The sequence below is a fragment of the Engraulis encrasicolus genome, chromosome 16, assembly GCF_034702125.1.
Source record: "Engraulis encrasicolus isolate BLACKSEA-1 chromosome 16, IST_EnEncr_1.0, whole genome shotgun sequence".
Lineage (NCBI taxonomy): Eukaryota > Metazoa > Chordata > Actinopteri > Clupeiformes > Engraulidae > Engraulis > Engraulis encrasicolus.
The window spans coordinates 34,459,149-34,478,963 of NC_085872.1; the positions used below are offsets into that span (position 1 = coordinate 34,459,149).

The 19,815-nt window shown below is 43.3% G+C and overlaps 2 protein-coding genes across 3 annotated transcripts; one reads left to right on the forward strand and one right to left on the reverse strand.

Annotated features, from left to right (window-relative positions):
- Positions 1–309: 309 nt before the first annotated feature.
- Positions 310–4,066, reverse strand: fem1a (fem-1 homolog a). The gene has a single exon (XM_063219461.1). The coding sequence runs from the start codon at positions 3,911–3,913 to the stop codon at positions 2,060–2,062; it is 1,854 nt and encodes a 617-aa protein (XP_063075531.1). The 5' UTR covers positions 3,914–4,066; the 3' UTR covers positions 310–2,059.
- On the forward strand, positions 3,726–17,326 carry LOC134465670 (putative nuclease HARBI1). Of its 2 annotated transcripts, none has more exons than XM_063219463.1 (2): positions 3,726–3,809; positions 15,526–17,326. In XM_063219463.1, the coding sequence occupies exon 2, from the start codon at positions 15,526–15,528 to the stop codon at positions 16,672–16,674; it is 1,149 nt and encodes a 382-aa protein (XP_063075533.1). In that variant the 5' UTR covers positions 3,726–3,809; the 3' UTR covers positions 16,675–17,326. The 2 variants fall into 2 exon arrangements, with proteins under 2 accessions (XP_063075533.1, XP_063075532.1); XM_063219462.1 differs by lacking the exon at positions 3,726–3,809 and adding an exon at positions 14,704–14,964.
- Positions 17,327–19,815: the final 2,489 nt, after the last annotated feature.

The window sequence follows — 19,815 nt, forward strand, 5'->3', positions numbered from 1 at the left end:
AACCTGCATGGAATATACACAGTCATGGCATCAGCTTCTCATTAGCAGGCCCTGTTAGTCAAGAAGGCACACCTCAAATAGTAGCCTAATATTTCTAAGACACGATGACACCAAAATAGGCGGCTTCATGCTCCAAAGCTCAAGTTACCAAACCGCCAAGAGCACGCGGCGGTATCTGGGACTAGGCCTAGATCTGCCGGCTGATGGGTTGCCTAAGGAAAGAAACTTAGGGAACGTACTACGTGTGTCGACAAATAAAAGGCATTACTATTATTATATACAGGCTTAAAAACTACGCAAAAATACAGGTTCTCGTTTGAAATACTGAATTTTATTCAGACATTTCAAAACACTTTTTTTTCTTGTGTTTTGCAGTAATAGTTTTAAATTAAATTAATCAGTTTGGAGTTGTTGAGGATATCCCTGGTTTAGAAGAAAGGGATTAGAATTTTGACAAAGTGCTTTCAAACCATGTGGGATTTATACTGAACTCTCTCACACACAAACACATACACGCGCATACATGTGAGTGTTCACACACTGCACACAGATAACAACTCAGTTGACAAACACATAAGTGGGGTAAAATAAGACTAGGGTGCAGATGTAAAGTCATTACCATACCCTGTAAACCAGGTTGCCAAAACTGTTGTCCTTGGTACATACAACTGATAATAATAAAACAACATTTCAACATGATAATGCATAGATTTCCATGTAACGTCAGCAACTGATGATGATGACTATGATGGGTAAAGTGCCAGGTCCTAAAAAAATTAAATAGCATTTTATGGAGTGCAAAACTATCAATCCTATTATGCAACCAGCCATCTTCGGGCCAGCAAGTCTTACTTCTCTTTGGTGAACCGAGGACACCAGCAGAGATGTGACAGAGGGTGACCATAGAGTGTTTTCACTTCTCAACATTATTAGCCTGGTTGTCACACCAAGCTCATGAATAGAGCTTGGTCTGTCAAACCTCCCATAGAAGGGAAGTCGGGGAGGAATCAAGTGGCACCTTTCATGTGCATCTGTGTATTACTGACTAGTTACAGCCAATCCCCACTGATTCCGTTGTTGAACGCATAGCATTCATTTTTCATTTGTGTCCAATTTTTTAGGGCAAAGCAACAGCCTCTAGGCAGATTGGCCTGACGGACTTGAATGTGAAATACAATATAGCGCTACAGGCAGTTTGGGCTGGCCCAGACTATCAGAACAGAACTGGTCATTCAGCATAATATAATGGCTGGGGAAATCACCATCAACAGACAGAACAAGTGACGAGATGAGGCAAATAGTTTGGCACAGTTTTTTTCCTCTCTCTAAAACACTCCAATAACTGTAAAACAAAATGAGAGAAAATATCTGGATAAGATTGAGGGGTGTGTATGAGCAAACCGCTTTGCCCTGATAATGTTCATTAAAATCACTAGCATTGGAAGAGAGGCAGAATAAAGCACACAATTCAAGCCACTCAAGTTCTTCGTACCCATGCCCATGCAGCAAAAGATTGAAAAGGATAACGTCTATCATTCTTATTTGAAACTACAAAGCCCAGATCCAAAACTGAAAGCCATAACTTTAAGAATTAAATACATTACAAAGAAATCACTGGCAATGCAAAATTGATCTCCCGTCACAGTCTGGGAGGGAGACCATTTGATCAATGAGCAGTGTAATGCAAATGCGATCATAAAACAAAACAAAAAATCTACCCATCTGCTTGCTGCAAGAGCACCACAGCACATCCAACTATGCACCATCTACCCCAAAAGTAAAGTCCAGAGGCAGGCATAGAAATAAAAGAAAAGATTTCAACACACACTGGCGAGAAAATAGAAATCCTTTCATTATTTTGCGATTAGTGGCCTGGGATTATTGCTTTCATTTGGTCTAAGCCTGAGCAAGGGTTTGGGTAGGCTCAGAGGGACAAGAGGGATGTGGCATAGACTAGAAGGGGGGGGAGGCAAGAGAGGAGGGGGAAGTGATCAGGTAGTGAGGTACTGGTGGAGCAGGGAGGTGAGGGGGGAGATGAAGGGGACCTAGGCAGGTAAGGTCAGTGCAGCTCAATGAAGGCCTCTAATTCCTGGGTGATCAGTCCCTTGTAGGGCAGTCTGTGCTTTTCAATGACACGTGCAGCCAGGCACTGCAGCGTGACATAGCTGAGTGGGTGTAGCGCGTGGCGCCCACTGCTCTGCTCATCCAGCAGCTCGTAGGCACTCTTGCACTGAGAGTTGGTGGCGTCGAAGTGGGCCCCTGCTCGCACCAGCAGCCCCATGATCTCAGGGCAGCCGTTGCTGGCGGCGACGTGGAGGGGTGTGTTATTGTCACAGTCGCGGGAGTCCACATCAGCGCCACACTCTAGCAGCAGCGCAGTCACGGCCACGGAAGGGAAGCGGCCGACAGGGTAGCGGCCCACAGATGTGGTGTCCTTATCCACAGCCATGTGCAGTGGGGTGAAGCCGGCGCGCCCCCTCGGGTTGAGCTTGAGCAGTCGGTAGACCGTCTGGCGCTTGCGGTGCTCCTCCTCGGGACAGCACTCCACCTTCTCCAGCAGGAACAGCAGGTGCAGGATGATGGACAGCGCTTTGGTGAACTGGGAGGCCTCCGGGGGGTTGTCACGCTGGGCCACGGCCCTCTCCACCTCCCGCACACTCTTGGCCAGAACACTCATCAGGTCTTGGAAAGTGACTCGTGTGGCCAAGGTGCCCTTGGCACGATCCTGCAGGACAAAGGAGAAAAGCTCTGCAAACGACAAAAAACTACTGGCCGTCATCGGACTGAGGGGATCCAGGTTGCTCTGCTGCATCTCCAGGGCATACTTCCACAGGCTGATGCAGCGCTCGAAGTTGCCGGAGTCGGCATAGACAGCTCCTCTGTATCTAATGTAGTATGATGTGTCTGGGTGTGAGGGACCAAGGATGCGCTCACGCACCAGCAATGCTTGCATTCGCATCTCATCAGGGTCAGTAATGAGAGCCTCCAGCTCCTCTGCAGAGCTCACCTCTCGGGCGCAGTCATAAGCAGGCACCGGTGGTCCAGGAGGGGGCTTCGATAGTGAGCTAGTCTTGTCTCCGGGCTGCCGCAATTCTATGGCCCGGCGCCAGTATCGCATGGCTCCCAACAGGTCACGTTTCTTGTCTACAAAGGTTGCGCCGAGCAGTTCGAGGGCATCAACACGCTCCTCCCTTGAGGCCCGTGGCTGGTGAACGAGGTACTCCACAATATTGGTGTGGCCGGTGACACTAGCGGCAAGAAGAGGGGTCATGCCATAGCCGTCTTTTTCCATTCGAGCATTACATTTCATCAGCATTTTCATAATTTCTAAGCTACCAGACTCTGCACAATCGTGTAGGGCGGTGTTGCCCTTAACACTTTTACGATTCACATCTGCCCCCCTCTCCAAAAGGAACTTGGCTATCTCTCGGTGGCCTTTGTAGCATGAGATCATTAGGCAAGTGTGGCCATGACGGTTAGCTACCTCCATATCTGCACGATGTTCGACAAGGTATCGAACGATCTCTAAATGCCCATCAAAACAGGCAGCTCGCAGTGGAGTCGAGTTCGTCAAAGTTGTGCTATTGACAGAGGCACCATGCTTTAGGAGAGTTCTAACGACTGGCAGATGACCTGCCGCAGAAGCCGCCCACAGAGGAGGGGCGCCCTCGATCGTTTCGCCATCAAAGTTCACAGAGCCCCCCAGTTCAACATTTGCTTTACAATGTTCGACCAAATAGTCAACTACCTCCAAGTGTCCATTTCGAGAGGCGATCAACAGTGCTGTGCCTCCTTGAGTCTTCTCTTCGGTAAGCGCCTCTAACTCCTCCGGAGTTTTGTTGCTCAGCAACTTCTGGATAAGTTTCAGTTTACCATCTCTCGCCGCATTAAATACCGCAGTTTTCATGTCCATTTTATCTGCGTTCGACTCGCCGCTTATCCATCAAACCCCGTACTTCGTTAAACTGCGGGGTAGCGTTTGGTTACTCAATTAAAGAGAGGAAACCTTGGCAGTGCCCCTGTCTCTTTCCTGCATTTTTCTCCCATTTAAAGGCTACTTTCAAAATGGCATCTGTGTTGTTTGACAGGTGTTTACCATTTACGCTAAGCACTATGGATATTGTAGTCTTTCATGACTGTACACTTGCCATGCTTACTGTATTTGCCATTGGCCAGAAATTCATTTCCCAGCAAGCCCGTCGTGTTTTGGTCCGGTTCCAGACGGAAGTCGCTCATCGGGTCGCGGATACTTGTAGTTATATGGATATCAACGCAGTTCAAGTCGATAACGGAGCTCACATTTAAAACTACACTCCCAGGATCCTTAGGGTGAGACATGACGCAAGATCTGAGGATGGAATGCGTGACAGGCTTGGTACGTCAATCATCGAAAATCCTTATTTGTAATAATAATCGATTTGTTTTATTATCGATGCGCTGAAAATACGATAAATTGGTGTTACTCATTATTACTTTACATGCTAAACTATACACTGTAGGCTACTGTGCAGTAAATGACTTGGCTCTGTCCTGTTGCTTCCCCATAGTGGGGCCTAGGCCAGTGGCCAACCTTTTTTGGCCCGGGACCCCGTTTTGACAGCCCACATTTCTGGGGACCCCACAACCCTCTGGGGTAGGCTACACGCCAAAAATGACTGAGCTAACTTTTATGTGTGTGTATTATGTTTATTTTTAACTTTTATGTGTGTGTATATCAGAATAGGCCTACTACATAGGCCTAGTTATTATATTACATTAAACTTGGAAAAAATGAACACTTTGAAATATTTAGGCTATCAGTTTTATTTTTTCAGACTTTGACATTTCAGGTGACCCCATTTGAATGTCAGGCAACCCCACATGGGGTCCTGAACCCAGTGTTGAAAAACACTGTCCTAGGCTAAATCAGAGATTGAGTAGGCCTATAATATTCTTGTCTCTCTGGCTAAATCAAATCCTGATCATTTCCCCCAAAAGCTTTCTTCCAGCACAAATGTTTATTCTCTTTCTCTATAGGCCAAGGCCTACAACAAATTAGCTTGAGACACGATAGCACAGAACATGGGGACACACACTCTGATCGAAATATCCAAACTGTAGCACAGACAGGCAATCAAAATTAAGGCAATCAAGACAATAATGATAATATAATTTTATTTGCATTATAGGATTATACAATTTGTGTCATGGTTGGCTGTGTGCCACAGTGCACACACACACACACACCGTAGCTAGACCTAGGCCTATTTATCATTTAAAGCGGCACCGTGTAGGATGGTGGCCAGAGTAAGTATTGCAACTAGATCATTGAAACTGTGCTGCATGTTGCCAAATTTAATAGGCCTATTTTCATGAATATTTACTAAATAATAAACTAGCCTAATATTTACTAGTATGACCAAAGTACAGTAAGTTTTGCATCAAAAAAATCTATTTCTGGTAAAATTGCAGACATGGAGAAGAACCCTCTTTTCATGTATCAAAAGTGCAATTTTCCCAGTCATAATGAATACTTAGATATTCGATGGTGGTGGTAAGTATTCGTGAAAAATGTAACTTGTGGATGGGCAGCATGAATTTGTGAATGGGCAGCATGAAGTCTGGGGTGCGATTCTCAAAGTGCGAAGCAGCTAGTCTGTTAGCAATGTTGCATAGTAAATACTATAAAAGTTGCTAACTCTTGTGTCTCGAACGTTAGCACACAAAGTAACTACTGCTTGGAGTAATGTGCACTCTGAAGTAGTGGTGACTTTGAAAGTGAGGTGCCTCCTATCCGTATCTGGACAGTGAAGTTGAAGTACAGCTGGAGTAGATCCATTGAGTCCAGACATCACCTCAGCCACCCCAAGTAACACACAGCGCTAGTCTACTTCAGAGCGTGACTCCACCCATTAGCTAAACTTGTAGTACATATTTGACCACAAATGTGTCAATATCTTTTAATCCTGTGGTGCAAAAGCGATGAAAATCAATCGACATGCACACAAAGTGATGATACAGCTGTGAGAGTGTTCAGAACACAAATTCACGTCATGTCATTTGTTCGTGAAAAAAAAACGTCATATCCTTGGAATCTGATGAATCCCACACTAATAATATACTTTTAGCTGTATGCCGATTGAATTGCGTCTCATTTCGATGTGTAATTTGTGAAATATTTAGATAAGAAAGTATTGGTTTCTCCCGGAAATGCGCTGGATTACGTGTCAAGTACTTACATTTTTTTGGCGCGAATTTCATTTCATAGCCTAGGGGTATTTACGCTTGCCTATCAATGGGAAGACGCGAGCCACGCGGGTTCGAAACCAGTGTGCAGCATGTTGACAACAACTCGTGAAATCGTGTTTTGGACCCTACAGTGTAACACATTTTCCCTTGGCTGCACGTGTGTGTTGGTAATGCACAACATAAATTACCTATTTCTGCCAGATATTTCCAAAATTGTGGCACTGTAACCATGTGGATTCGAACCGGTGTGGCTTCTGTTTTCCCATTGGGATGCAAGCGTGAATACCACTAGGCTATGGAATGAAATCTGCGCGAAAATTTCTCAGGGATATGACACTTTAACAGACGATTTTCTGGGAGTAACCACAACTTTATTGTCCAAATATTTTACAAATTACACCTCGGAATGAAACAAAATCCAATCGGCATGCAGATAATACTGCATTATTGGTGCATTATTGGTGTCAGATTGTAATGCCACGGCCGTGTTTTTTCACAAAGAAATTACAAGGTGTGTTGTGGAGGAAACAGCGGAGTCACGGTGTCGTGACATCCAATCAAATGTGCTGGTGGTGGTTGTACATTATTGCTTTCTACTTCACGCACTGAATTTAGGAGGAAACAGCTGAATCATGACTCAGCAATCATGCATATCTCTTGTTGCTTCTTTGGTCACGCACTGCAATGCCAAGAAAGTAAGTAGCGGTGTGGACTCAGGAAAGCAGCCGCACTACTTTTGGCTTACTGTGGGAATAGTAAGGTTTCGAGAAATGCACGGATTTCGCCTTGAAGTAAGTAGATAACTACAAAGTACGTCTGTAGTTCAAAGCTAACGTTCCAGAATCGCACCCCTGGAAAGAAACTGCAAAATAATTATACAGTGCACCTTTATTACAGGCTAACAGATATTTTGGACATGCACAATTATCGAGACATTATAAAACAATATCAAAAGTAGATGAAATACATGTTTTTGCTATTGTTTTTATTCTTCTTCTTAAATAGTGAGCTACCCCATGAGCCACTATCTGCAGGCCTGCACCCTGTGCTGAGAGGTAGACTGGGTTTTGTTGTTAATGCCTATGTTCAATTCCACAACAAAATCACTAGTCTTCCACCCAGCAGTCAGAGTATCATTCCCTCTTCAAAATGTCACCATAGTTCTTCTTTCAGCTTCTGATCACTCTAGCCATAAAGACACATACCAGGCCTACGTGTGCAACACATACACTGACCTGTCTATAAGAAGACTGCCTGCTGAATCTATCATATCTTGCAACTATCACAAGTGAACAAATCTCATGCCGATCATTTGCTAGCCTTCACATTTACAAAGTCCTCCTCATTTGAAGAGAAAAGTTCACACACTGTGGCCAATGTCACTTGATGACATATCAAGTGTGTGAATGTGTTCATGTTTCTGCTATAGTCCCACAGATATCTATCCCCCTCCTACACATTTATTGCTCACCTATTTTTGTAACACTTTATTTTGCTGTAGGCCTAAATGTTGAAATAACCTGTAAATGCTCAAACAGACCTATCAAATATTAAATGGGTTAAGTATGCTACATTTTACAACAATGTAACCCATGCATTATATTGCATGAAACTTAATGATCTTCTCAACAGAACTGGGGAGGAAAGGAACCCTTCAAGAACGGTGGTAAATGAATGCCATAATTACCCTTCTTTGTCATCAAGGTAAAGCATACTAGCCATAACAACCAAACACAAACATGGTCCAAGTCATCATTCTTCATCTTCAGTGTTGCAAGGGTTGATCTGGTAGCTATGCAACAGAGGTGAGACAGCAAAAGGTGCAGGGGGCGGAGAGTGTCAATTTAACAGGAAAGAGGAGGTGGGGGAAGGGGTCTAGGAGGCTATTCCGTTGTAAAGCAACCTACCTGACAGACAGACAGACAAACAGACAGATATAGATACGGGATAGATCACGCTGGTAGCTCACAGACGTTCCGTCGACTAGCGTCAGGGTGGCCTGGGGAGCTGTCCTTTGCCCTGGTGCTGAAAGAAGCCCACTTTGCGTGACATTCGGCATTCCGTCTTCCGCCAGAAACAAATGGACACCTGTTGCGTGAAAGTTCGGGGCACAGCACACAGTGGGCCTCAACAAACAAAACATCACTTAACGACCTGTTGCATTTCAGGGCAGCGTCTTTATGACATATAACGCCCCTGTAAGTAACAGTTAGGCTAGGCTAGATCATTGATGGATAGGGTAGAATGCCCTAAAGTGGGACGATGCCTAATGTGGGACACCTTAAGGTTTAAGGGGTGTAGCTTTGCCCCAAGTTGGTAAATGTTTACAAAACTATAACCAAATAAAAGCCCTATCATCCTGTTATCATAATATCATGATTTAGTAAATGTATAGTAATTCTCCAGGGAGGGGTTACAATCAAGAAGAAGGACCCTGGGTGAAGTCCATCAAAATGGCAAATTACATAGCATTTTGGCAAATTTGTATTTAGGGTATAAATCAATTCCAATCAAAGCAACATTGTCAATTTTTTGATAAATATGTTGGATAGGTATATGTTCATCAGAAAATAATGTGTGGTATATACAAAATAATGTTATATTTTATTTTTAAACCATATTATTAGTGTCCCACTTTAGGATAGGTGCGTCCTAAAGTGGGACACAAGATTTTCCTAATGTGGGACAGTTGTAAAAGTAGTAATTTAATCAAGTCAAACAATTACTATGAAGTCAAACACCCTGTCCACATAAGAAAATAGATATTTAAATCTATATCAAAGGTGTATTTCAGTCTTTCTGGCCTAATCTACTGGAGCAGAGCTATCAACACAACATTTGGGTCCAAAAACAGGAAGTTCTTTCCTCAAATAGAGCTGCCATATTGAAGTGACCAATTGTGTGCAATGGGTTCAAACAGTCTCAGTCATATTTACCAATAAAAGAAAGTAAAAAATAATTCATAAAACATGCTCTAAGTGTGTAGCTGATATGTCTTAAAGAGTGACAGATAACATTTTGAATTAATATTTTACGCAAACATGTTTTAGAGACCTTTTAATATTCACTGTCCCACATTAGGAACTCGATTGTCCCACTTTAGGGATAACCATGGTTTTTGACCAACTTACATTGATATCTAAATTATTCGAATTAGAAACACTTAAAATGTTTTTAAAGGTTTTATTTGATTAGAGCATAACTAGAGGATGAAAAGGGTGTAATTTGTTTGTATTAAAATGTTGTCATTAAATTTTAATAAACCACCAAAGTCGAAGTGACAAAAATTGTCCCACATTAGGGCATTCTACCCTAATGCATAATGCAGATATTCCAAGACAACGTGGCAGCCTATGAAACAAAAAAGTAGCAGCTCATTATGCTTGCACAAAATTCACACATTTCGAACGACCAGCCTAACAACACCCGAAGGCAAATCAGTCAATTATAGCCTAATGAGTGTTCCGTGTTACCTAAATCGACTAAGCTTGCGTGAAGGTCGTAAAAATAGATGCTGTTATATTATTGTCTATATTTCTGAGTTCTTCTATTGCTACTCACCGTATCATGTCAGGATCAACAGGTGACTCTCGGGCCATTTTAGCCTTTTTAAAGCTTAGCCTACGACTCATACTCCGCTGCAGCTTCCATTGAACAGATGTCAATCGTGCCATGATTCCCACCCACTTTCGATCCACGTATTATGTTCCTAACAGGAAAAACATGAATTTCTGTCTGTTTATATGTGCAAACACGACAGAGGGACGGATTATGTTAGATGACGACGCCAAGAAACAGCCAATTGAATTTCGGTTATTTCACATGGAGGTAGCCTGTATAGCCTTGGTCTAATCACCAAGGCAGATGCAAGAAGCCAACGAAGCCAACCACTTCGCCCAAATTTCTCTTATAAATAATTAGTCTAAATGAACGGCCATTTATGCGCATGTAGGGCCTATTTAAACAAATCTGACAGAGGGGAGACATTCTGCAAAAATAATAATAATTTAAGCATATTGTTGGTGCAGGGCACTGAATTGATTTCAAGTCTATGTGTTCATGTTTCTGCTATATTTAGTTCCATCTATCCCCCTCCTACTCATTTATTTGCTAGCCTTTTTTTGTAACAGGTTTTTTTTTTGCTAGGCCTAAGTGTTGAAATGTAAATGTAAATGTTCAAACATGCCTACTAAATATCTGCTATCTATTTGTAGCCTATTGTATATTCACAGGGTTTTATTTCTAGAAAATGAGTGGAAATGTGTTAAGTGTATGCCTAGTATAGATGATAGAAAATAGCTCCCCATTTAAATAGGCTAAACAAGTATTCACGAACTGATCCAAATGATCAGAATCAGATGTCCTAATCAGACTAATGCAGACTGTTTTTAAAAATATTTGTGAAAGAATGGGCCGTTCGTATAGCCCCATAATGCACGCCGTACCACCAATGGCACGCTGTAATAGTCATTGAAAGGTCAATTACCAGTACTGCTCTATGACAACAGAGGGCCTTTAGTAATGCACTATGACTTGGTCATTGCCATTCTGATACAAAAAAATGTATAACGCAGTGTTTTATCGGGTTAAAAGATAAGCAAATTACAGCATGAAGCTGTTTCAGTATGCCACCTGTGCAACAATTCCAGTTACATTTTCCTTGCTCCTAAGTGTTCCACAGTCAATTGTCAGTTTTATTATCAGCTTTAATCACAGCTTTCTTATAAAATGGAAGTTTGGAAACAACAGCAACTCAATCGTGAACTGGTAGGCCAACGTAAACTGATGGAGAGGGGTCAGCGGATACGGAGAGGCATAAAGTGCAAAGAGGTCACTGACTTTTTGCGCAGTCACTTGCGCCAAACTTCAATTGCACAGAGCCAAACTTCAGGGGGCTTAGATTAGTCCAGTGCAGTATTCAGAGAGCTTCATGGAATGGGTTCAAGCTAGCCTGATTATCATCGACTTTCAAATCTCTTCGAGACTTGGTCTGACCTAACAATTCTCAAACGGCATGGCTGACCCACCTCCCTTGGTTTGCTACTGGTTGAGGCCAGAAAAGGCTGTGCTGAAGTTTGAATCAAACATTTTCTTAGTTCCAATACAACGTCTCTGCTCTGCTCTTTGTCCCAACCACGTCACTGCTTTGAACACGCCTCCACCCAGGGCCGTCGGAGTTGCTCAAAGTTGATTGGTTCCCGACAAAGTGGGTGGAGTTCCCCAGTCCTCCGGCGCTCAGAAAGTACTTGCATTGCTCTTTTCTTGACTAATTTAGCAACGCTGAAGGTGCCGTAGCCACACACCAAGTGCAATGCAAAGCGTCAGATGCAGTGGTATAAAGCCTCCCACTACTGAACTCTAGAGCACAGTGAGAATGGCACATTCCGGAATGCATTGTGCCGAGTGTGAAATTCGGTGGAGGAGGACTTACTGTAGTGTGGGGTTGTTTTTCAGGAGTTGGGCCTGGGCCCCTTAGTTTCTGTGAAAGGAACTTTGAATGCTTTAGGATACCAAAACATTTTGGACAATTCCATGCTTATGGGAACAGTTTGGAGTGGGTCCCTTCCTCTTCCTACATGACCTTACCTTGCATCAGTGCACAAAGCAAGGTCCATTAAGACATGGATGACAGACTCTGTGGATGAACTTGACTGGCCTGCAGAGTCCTGAACTCGATAGAACACCTTTGGGATGAATTAGAGCGGAGACTGAGAGCCAGGCCTTCTAGACAAATGTAGGCCTATGTGACCTCACCAAGGCACTTTTGGAAGAATGGTCAAAAATCCCTATAAAGACACTCCTCAATCTTTTGGACAGCCTACCAAGAAGAGTTAAGGCTGTAATGGCTGCAAAACGTGCACCGACATCATATTGAACCCTATGGGTTAGGAATAGAATGGCACTTAGGTATGTGTGAGTCAAGGCAGTTTAACGAATACATTTTTGTAATGTAGTGTATGTTGTGGTTTATTTGTTTGTGTGGTGTCAAGGGGATATCAGAACATGGAGACAAGATGCGAGTAATGTGTCACTGCAATATCATGCATCATTTTTGTTGAGCTGAGTGATTACACATCATTATAAAAGATAGTTGTTAGCTCTGGAGGTTATGTTTTCGGTCTGTCTGTCAGCAGGATAACTCAATTTTGATTAAACTTTGTGGAGTTGTTGGAAATGACAAAAGAAACCAGTGATTAAATGTTGGTGGTGATCAACATTACGATCCCGATCCAGGATATTTTTTTTTTTTTAAAGATTCTTTACTATTGCGGGGTGGGGCAAATTTTGACATTGCAGTTTCTAACTCCACAAAAAAATATAGCTGAAAGAGTCGAAAAAATGTGGGTGTAACATAGTCAAAATTTCTTTCAAACAGCTTCCTTGGCGGAGGTCTGCACTCTCTGAGTGCAATTCTGGATTTCTATGCTTTATTTCTATTGTGGCCTACTATCAGATACAACTCTGTTTATATTTAAGAGGTACTTGTTTCTATAGCCTACAAATATAGGCCTACAAAAATAGGCCCACAAATAGGCCCACAAAATAGTCTTGAGTCGTCAGCTATAAGCACCTGGACCTACTTGGGACAGCTACTGTGTATGCACCTCATTCTTGGGGAAGGAAGGATGAGGGCACTCCCACCTTGCCTGATTATCATAGACTTGCAATCGCGATTCAATCCGCCGAAGGTGTTGCGTCACTAGGAGGGCGCAGCCTGGCTAACTCCCACCCTCAACAGTGTCGGCAATAGAATCTACAAACCTCTCAGGGTGCAAGTACGACTCAGCCGACCACGCTACAGAGTCCTCGGAGTCGCCACTAACCACAATCTCTGTGCTTGAGAACAAGGTTGAACTGTATGATATGAAATGCAATCTAAAAAAGAATAGGCCCAAGTAAATAAAGAACATAGTAAAATGTATAACTAGGTTATCTAAAAGTTGACAACAGTGAATAGGGCCAACAGTATGGGGACAGTTTGAAAAGTGATTGAGTTCAACAATTGACAGAAAGCAGAAAGCTCAATATTTGGTCAATAATTGAATTGAGAGGCTGAATGCAGAACATCAGATGGCCTGTGACGCAAGGCACCTGGAGTTGTAGCCTAGTCTGTTGTTGTTTAGGGTGAAGAAGAAGAAGAAGAAGAAGAAGAAGAAGAAGAAGAAGAAGAAGAAGAAGAAGAAGAAGAATGCTTATTATTATTATTATTATTATTGTTATTATTGTTGTTGTTGTTGTAGTTGCGTGTTGTGATGATGATGATGATGATGATGATGATGATGATGATAATTATTATTATTATTATTCATATTATTAACATATCTGTCCTTCCTGGTTCATCAGTTTACATTTAAGCGATTAGCAGAACAATAGGCCTATCGAGAGTCTGTTCCATTCCTATTAAGATTTGCTAGAGCATTGCAAATCTCTGTAAGATAGTCCAGAGGAAATAATGATATTGCTGCCAGACTGTAGCATAGAACTTTTAGGAAAGTGTAACCAACCCATACTAGAATAGGCCTACATGGAATTTCTTCTCTTGAACCTACAACTATGCTGCTAAACGCTGCTACTTGACCACTGGACTAAAATGGACCATGCTGGACTGCACAGTGTGTAGTACAGCAAAGCCTGACTTTTTTTGTTTCCACTAGTGGACTGGACCTGCACTACCCCACAAGAACACACACACACACACACACACACACACACACACACACACACACACACACACACACACACACACACACACACACACACACACACACACACACACAGTACTGTACCACGGGACTGCCCCTTACCTGCACTATACCTCAGTCCTGGAACATAAGACAATAGAACATGCTGCACACAATGCTGTCTACTGTCTACACTGTATTATTCTATTATTGTAATGTCTACATTATTTATATATTTATCTTATCCTCTGTTTACATGTTAAATGTTGAATGTTGAATGTTAAATGTTAAATGTTCATTTGTACTGTATTTATTATTGACCACTTATTGTTACCAGTCTATCACTGTTACCTGTCCTGTCTTGCACTTTATGTCAGTCTGTAAAATGTCAGTCCTGAATATGTCTATATCCTTGCATGGTATAGAGTGAAAACATTTTTCCTTGTATGACTTGTGCATATGAAGGAAGTGACAATAAAAGCTGACTTGACTTACTGTAACTTGCGAACTGCTTTATTCGGTGCGCCCCTCTGGCTGCGCATACAGAATGACGGGACAGGACGCGAAATACGACAATGCGACATGCAGCTTAATTCGCAATGCTGATGGGACTGGCTTGCGCTTTCATAGCTGCTACAGCAACAAAATATAATCAGAAAAGGCGTTTTTGCCAGATTTTTTTAGTGTGCAACCTCAGCACTCCCAGGGGATGCCCAGGGTGGCATTTGCATCATGCGTAATGTGTGCGTAAATCGGATAGTTTTGCCTTACAGCTGCCCCCGCCCCTCTGTGACATATAGGGAAGTAGTCATACGCGAGTAGTAAACAACTGTGTGCATTATCAGAACTTCATTTCGCCATCATTTTGTCCCTGATTTATTTTTTTAAAATGGAGGAGAACAACGCTCAAAAATCACTTTTGTTCATGTTAACCTATTTGCTCATGAAGCGTCGGAGGGATCTGAATAGCTTGGACGTCGAGAGACGAAATGAAATCCAGAGGCGACAAAGGCACAGGCAATACTTTTTGCAGAGACAGAAGAGAATCCTAATGGTGTGTTGACATCTTAATGTCTTTGAAAGTTATTCAATAACCTATATTGCAGCCATGCCAGAATTAAAAAGACATTTATTAGCTGATTATTGACCACGGTTGGTCATGCCATTTTAATTGTGTAGGCCTAGTGTTTCACGTAAATCAACATTTCATGAACAATAATAACTGAATTATTCAATAACGCGTGGGGTGGGGTGTGGGGTGAAGTTTCACCCGAGTAAGGGGGGCTGGTCCTTATTTGAACGTGATACACGTTATTAGCAAATGCTGTGAACGTGTGTCTGTGTGCGCGCGCGAATGAATGAACGAATGAATGAATGGATGAATGGACGATTGCCTGGTTAACACCAGACCTAATCACAAGTGAGATCGAAACGGTTGTGTAGAACTAAAGGCAGTATGGGAGTTACCAGGCTAAATGGATGAATGAATGAATTGTCTTGTGTTCTTCATTGTACAGGTACAACGAAACTAGTAACACGTGTATGGCTACCCTCTCACTGTGGGGATATTGCTTATCACCATCCTCTTGTCTTCTGTATTTGATTCTCTTATTAGATGTCTCTCATCCAAAGCGCCCAGGGTTCTTCCAGTCCAATCCCTTCACGTGTCTGGAGCAACACAGAGAACACTGACTGGTGGGAACGGGTGGTCATGCGTGAGTTTCAACCCGCTGATTGGTTGGAGAAGTTTCGTATGAGCAAGGAAACATTTTTCTTTCTTTGTGGTAAGCTGAAACCACGCCTGTACCGCCAGGACACCCGTCTGCGGCCCGCGTTACCTTTGGAGAAACGCGTGGCCGTGGCGCTTTGGCGTTTGGCCACCAATGTGGAGTACCGCACCATCAGCGAGCTGTTTGGGGTGGGCCGCTCTACAGTTTGCAAGTGTGTGAGGGAAGTCTGTTATGCCATTGTGGTGCTGCTTAAGCCTCTCTACCTCTGCCCGCCCAGTGAACAGGAGCTCGAAGATGCTGCTAAGCTGTTTCAGTCACGTTGGGGCTTCCCACACTGCGTGGGCGTCCTGGGCAGTCTTCACGTGCCCATCATAGCCCCATCCAGCAACACGGACAGCTACTGGAACTCCCAGGGGTGGCTGTCTGTGGCCATGCAGGCGGCTGTCAATGGCTTGGGGCACTTTTGGGACGTCTGTGCTGGTTTTCCTGGGGGCACGGAGCACGCGGCCATCCTGCAGAACTCCACGCTGTGGGCACAGGCCTGCGAAGGCGGCCTCACGCCAACACCCCCCAAGAATTTCATGGGCCGGCCAATGGGGTACCTGATGCTGGGCGACGCTGGGTATCCCTTGCGGAACTGGCTCCTGAAGGCTTACCCAGAGACACCGGAGATATCTGCCAGTCAGCAGACATTCAATCGTAGACTGATGCGGGCCCACAGTGTCCTTGACGTGGCGCTCTTGCGTTTGAGGGCCCGTTGGCAGTGTCTTCACAAGCGCAACGACTGTGGGCTGGATGTGGTACCCACCATGATATTGGCCTGCTGTATTCTGCACAACATGTGTGAAGTGCATGGGGATACTTTTGTGGAGGAGTGGGTAGATGTAGTAAAACAAGGGGAGTGTTCTCAACCCACAGAAACCTTCTCCCTCTCGGAGGAGGAGGAGGAAGAGGAGGAGGAGGGAGATGAGGTGCGGGCGCTGTACTGTGAGTACTTTCAGAAGAAGGAGCAGGAGCATTCCCAGTCAAACTAAAGATTTCATTCACAACCATAAGTTACCTTTTGCCAAAGCTCACCAAGTATACCAGTCCACTCCAGTGTGGAACTGTCATCGGATGACACCTGTGCAACATATAGTCTTGATATTTCCTCGCTTTGGAACAACAGCAGCTTGTCACAAAGTGGTAGGCCACGTAAACTGACAGAGAGGGGTCAGCAGATGCTGAGGTACATGGTGTAAAGAGGTGGTCGACTTTCTGCAAAGTCAATCGTCATAGGGCTCAGATTAGTCCAAGTACAGGACACAGAGAGCTTCATTGAATGGGTTTCCATGGCCGAGATGCTGCATTCAAGTCATACATCTCTAAATCACCTCTTTTCCACTGCCGGTTTTTCGGTAGGCCGATACAGCGCGACACAGCGCGACTCAGCCGTGCAAAGCGCCAGATGCAGTGGTGTGTAAAGCATGTTGTCACAGGACTCTGGAGCTGCGGAGATGCCTTTTCTGGAGTGATGAATTGCGCCTTTCCATCTAGAAATGATGGACAAGTCTGAGTTTGGGGGTTGCCAGGAAAACATTGCATTCCAGACTGCATTGTGCCAAGTGTGAAATTTGGTAGAGGACGAGTCACTTATGGTATGGTGTGGGGTTGGTTTTCGGCCCCTTTGTTTCAGTGAAAGGTACTTTGAATTAGAGATGCACAGGATCCTGATTTTTAGGATCCTGCCGGATACCGGATCCACTGCTTAAGATCCTGCCGGATCCGGAACCGGATACCGGATCCTACGAAAGGGTTGAAACACATAGCCTACTCACACACGTGGGCCCTTTTTATCATGTTGGCTCAAACTATTTTGACTGAAAAGCCTCGGCTACCGGATCCTGGATCCTGGAACCGGATCCGGATCCTGTGAAAAACCCTATTATCCTGCCGGATCCGGAACCGGATCTTGGATCCTGTACATCTCTACTTTGAATGTTTCAGGACAACAAAACAGTTTGGACAATTCCATGCTTTCAACCTTGTGGGAACAGCTTGGAGCGGGACCCTTCCTTTCCCAACACGACCGTGCGCCACTGAGGGCTGCCCCCTTGCACGGGTGAGGCATAAATGCAATTTCGTTGTGTGCAGTGTGCAGTGTTCACTTGTGTGCTGTGGAGTGCTGTGTCACAATGACAATGGGAGTTGGAGTTTCCCAATGGGCTTTCACTTCACTTTCACCACTGCACAAAGCAAGGTCCATAAAGATATGGATGGCAGAGTCTGAATGAACTTGACTGACCTGCTCAGAGTCCTAACCTGAACACAATAGAACACCTTTGGAATGAATTGAAATGAATTAGGACCAACATCAGTGTGTGACCTCACCAATGCTCTTTTGAAAGAATGGTGAAAAATCCTTTAAAATCCACACTCTAAAAAACACACTCTACAACCTCGTGGACAGCCTTAACAGATGAGTTGAAGTTGTAATAGCTGCAAAAGGTGGACTGATGTCATATTTAACCCTATGGAATGGGATAGCAGCAGTAAGTTAAGTTCATACAGTGAGGAGAATAAGTATTTGAACCCTTGCTGATTTCGTTGGTTTGCCCACTAATAAAGACATGATCAGTCTTTAATGTTAATGATAAAATGTATTCTAATATGGAGAGACAGAATATCAAAAAGAAAATCCAGAAACTAACTCTAAAGAATATATATTAATTGATTTATATTTCATTGAGGGAAATAAGTATTTGATCCCCATTAAGAGTTCTGATCCTGCACTTCCAATCAACTTGTTATCTGAATTGAACACACCTGTTAATAGTAACCTGCACAAAAGACACATTGAATCTGCAGAAGCAGTCCATAGTATCAGTCAATCAATCAAACTAAACTTGCCAACATAGGAAAGACCAAGAAGCTGTCAAAGGATGTCAGGGACAAGATTTTAGAACTCAACAAGGCTGAAATGGGCTCCTGGATATTAAGGAGCAAACTCATGATAATTTTGTGTGTCCTAAAAGTTGGAAGAAATGCACCATCAATCATCAATCTAAGGCCTGTCTGTGGTTCCATACACGATTTGACCTTGTCGGGATCCAATAACCAGAAAATCAGAGATAAAGCACCTTAAAACTGTATGGGAAGAACTAGGAAATTATCTTGAGGCAGTTGGGACCTCAATCACTAATAAAACTATTGGAAACACTTAATACCACAGCAGATTAAAATCCTGCAGCGCATGTATGGTACCCCTGCTTCAGAAGGAACCTGTTAAGGCTCACCTGAGGTTTGCCAATGAACATCAAACTGGATTAGGATATGATTGGGAGGTGCTGGAATCAGGTGACACCAAAATCAAACTGTTTGGCATTAACACAACTCGATGTGCTTTGAGGAAGAGAAATGCTGCCTATGATCCCAAGAACAACACCTTCTCCAATGTCATACATGAAAGTGGTATCATTATGTTTTGAGGTTGTTTTTCTGGCCAAGACACAGGACAACTTCACATCGTGAAGAAATGGATGGAGGGAGACATCTAAACGTACAATGCTGCATACCAACCTCTTTCCCACCACTACTAGACTGAAGGTGGGTCATGGATTGGCCTCCCAATATGATAATAATCCATAACATACAGCCCAAGCAACGAAGGAGTAGCTCAAGCAGAAGCACATTGAGGTCATGAAGTGGCTTAGACAGTTTCCAAACATTAACCCTATAATAATCCTGTGGAGGGAACAGAAGCTCCCATTTGCCAAGCTACAGTCATACAACTTAAATTATTTAGAGATGATCCGCAAAGAAAAATGGACAAAAATCCCTTCTAATATATCCAAAAACATTGTCATTAACTGAAAAAAAACATCTGACATCTGTACAAGAAAACAAGGGCTTTGCCACCAAGTATTTTGTCTTCTTTGACTAGAGGGGTCAAATACTTATTTTCCTCAATGGAATACAAATCAATTAAAATATATTCTTCAAAGTTATTTTCTGGATTTTCTTTTTGATATTCTGTCTCTCCATATTAGAATACATTTTATCATTAATATTATAGACTGATCATGTCTTTATTAGTGGGCAAACCAACAAAATCAGCAAGGGATCAAATACTTATTCTCCTCACTGTATATGAGTCAGGGCAGGTGAGCACATTTTTTTTACTACATATTGTCTGC

Bases quoted from the DNA above. Each gene is read 5' to 3' on its own strand.
- fem1a (XM_063219461.1), bottom strand. From the start codon at position 3,913: ATGGACATGAAAACTGCGGTATTTAATGCGGCGAGAGATGGTAAACTG.
- LOC134465670 (XM_063219462.1), top strand. From the start codon at position 14,800: ATGGAGGAGAACAACGCTCAAAAATCACTTTTGTTCATGTTAACCTAT. The intron at 14,965-15,525 runs GTGTGTTGACAT...TTCTCTTATTAG, and splicing joins GACAGAAGAGAATCCTAATG to ATGTCTCTCATCCAAAGCGC.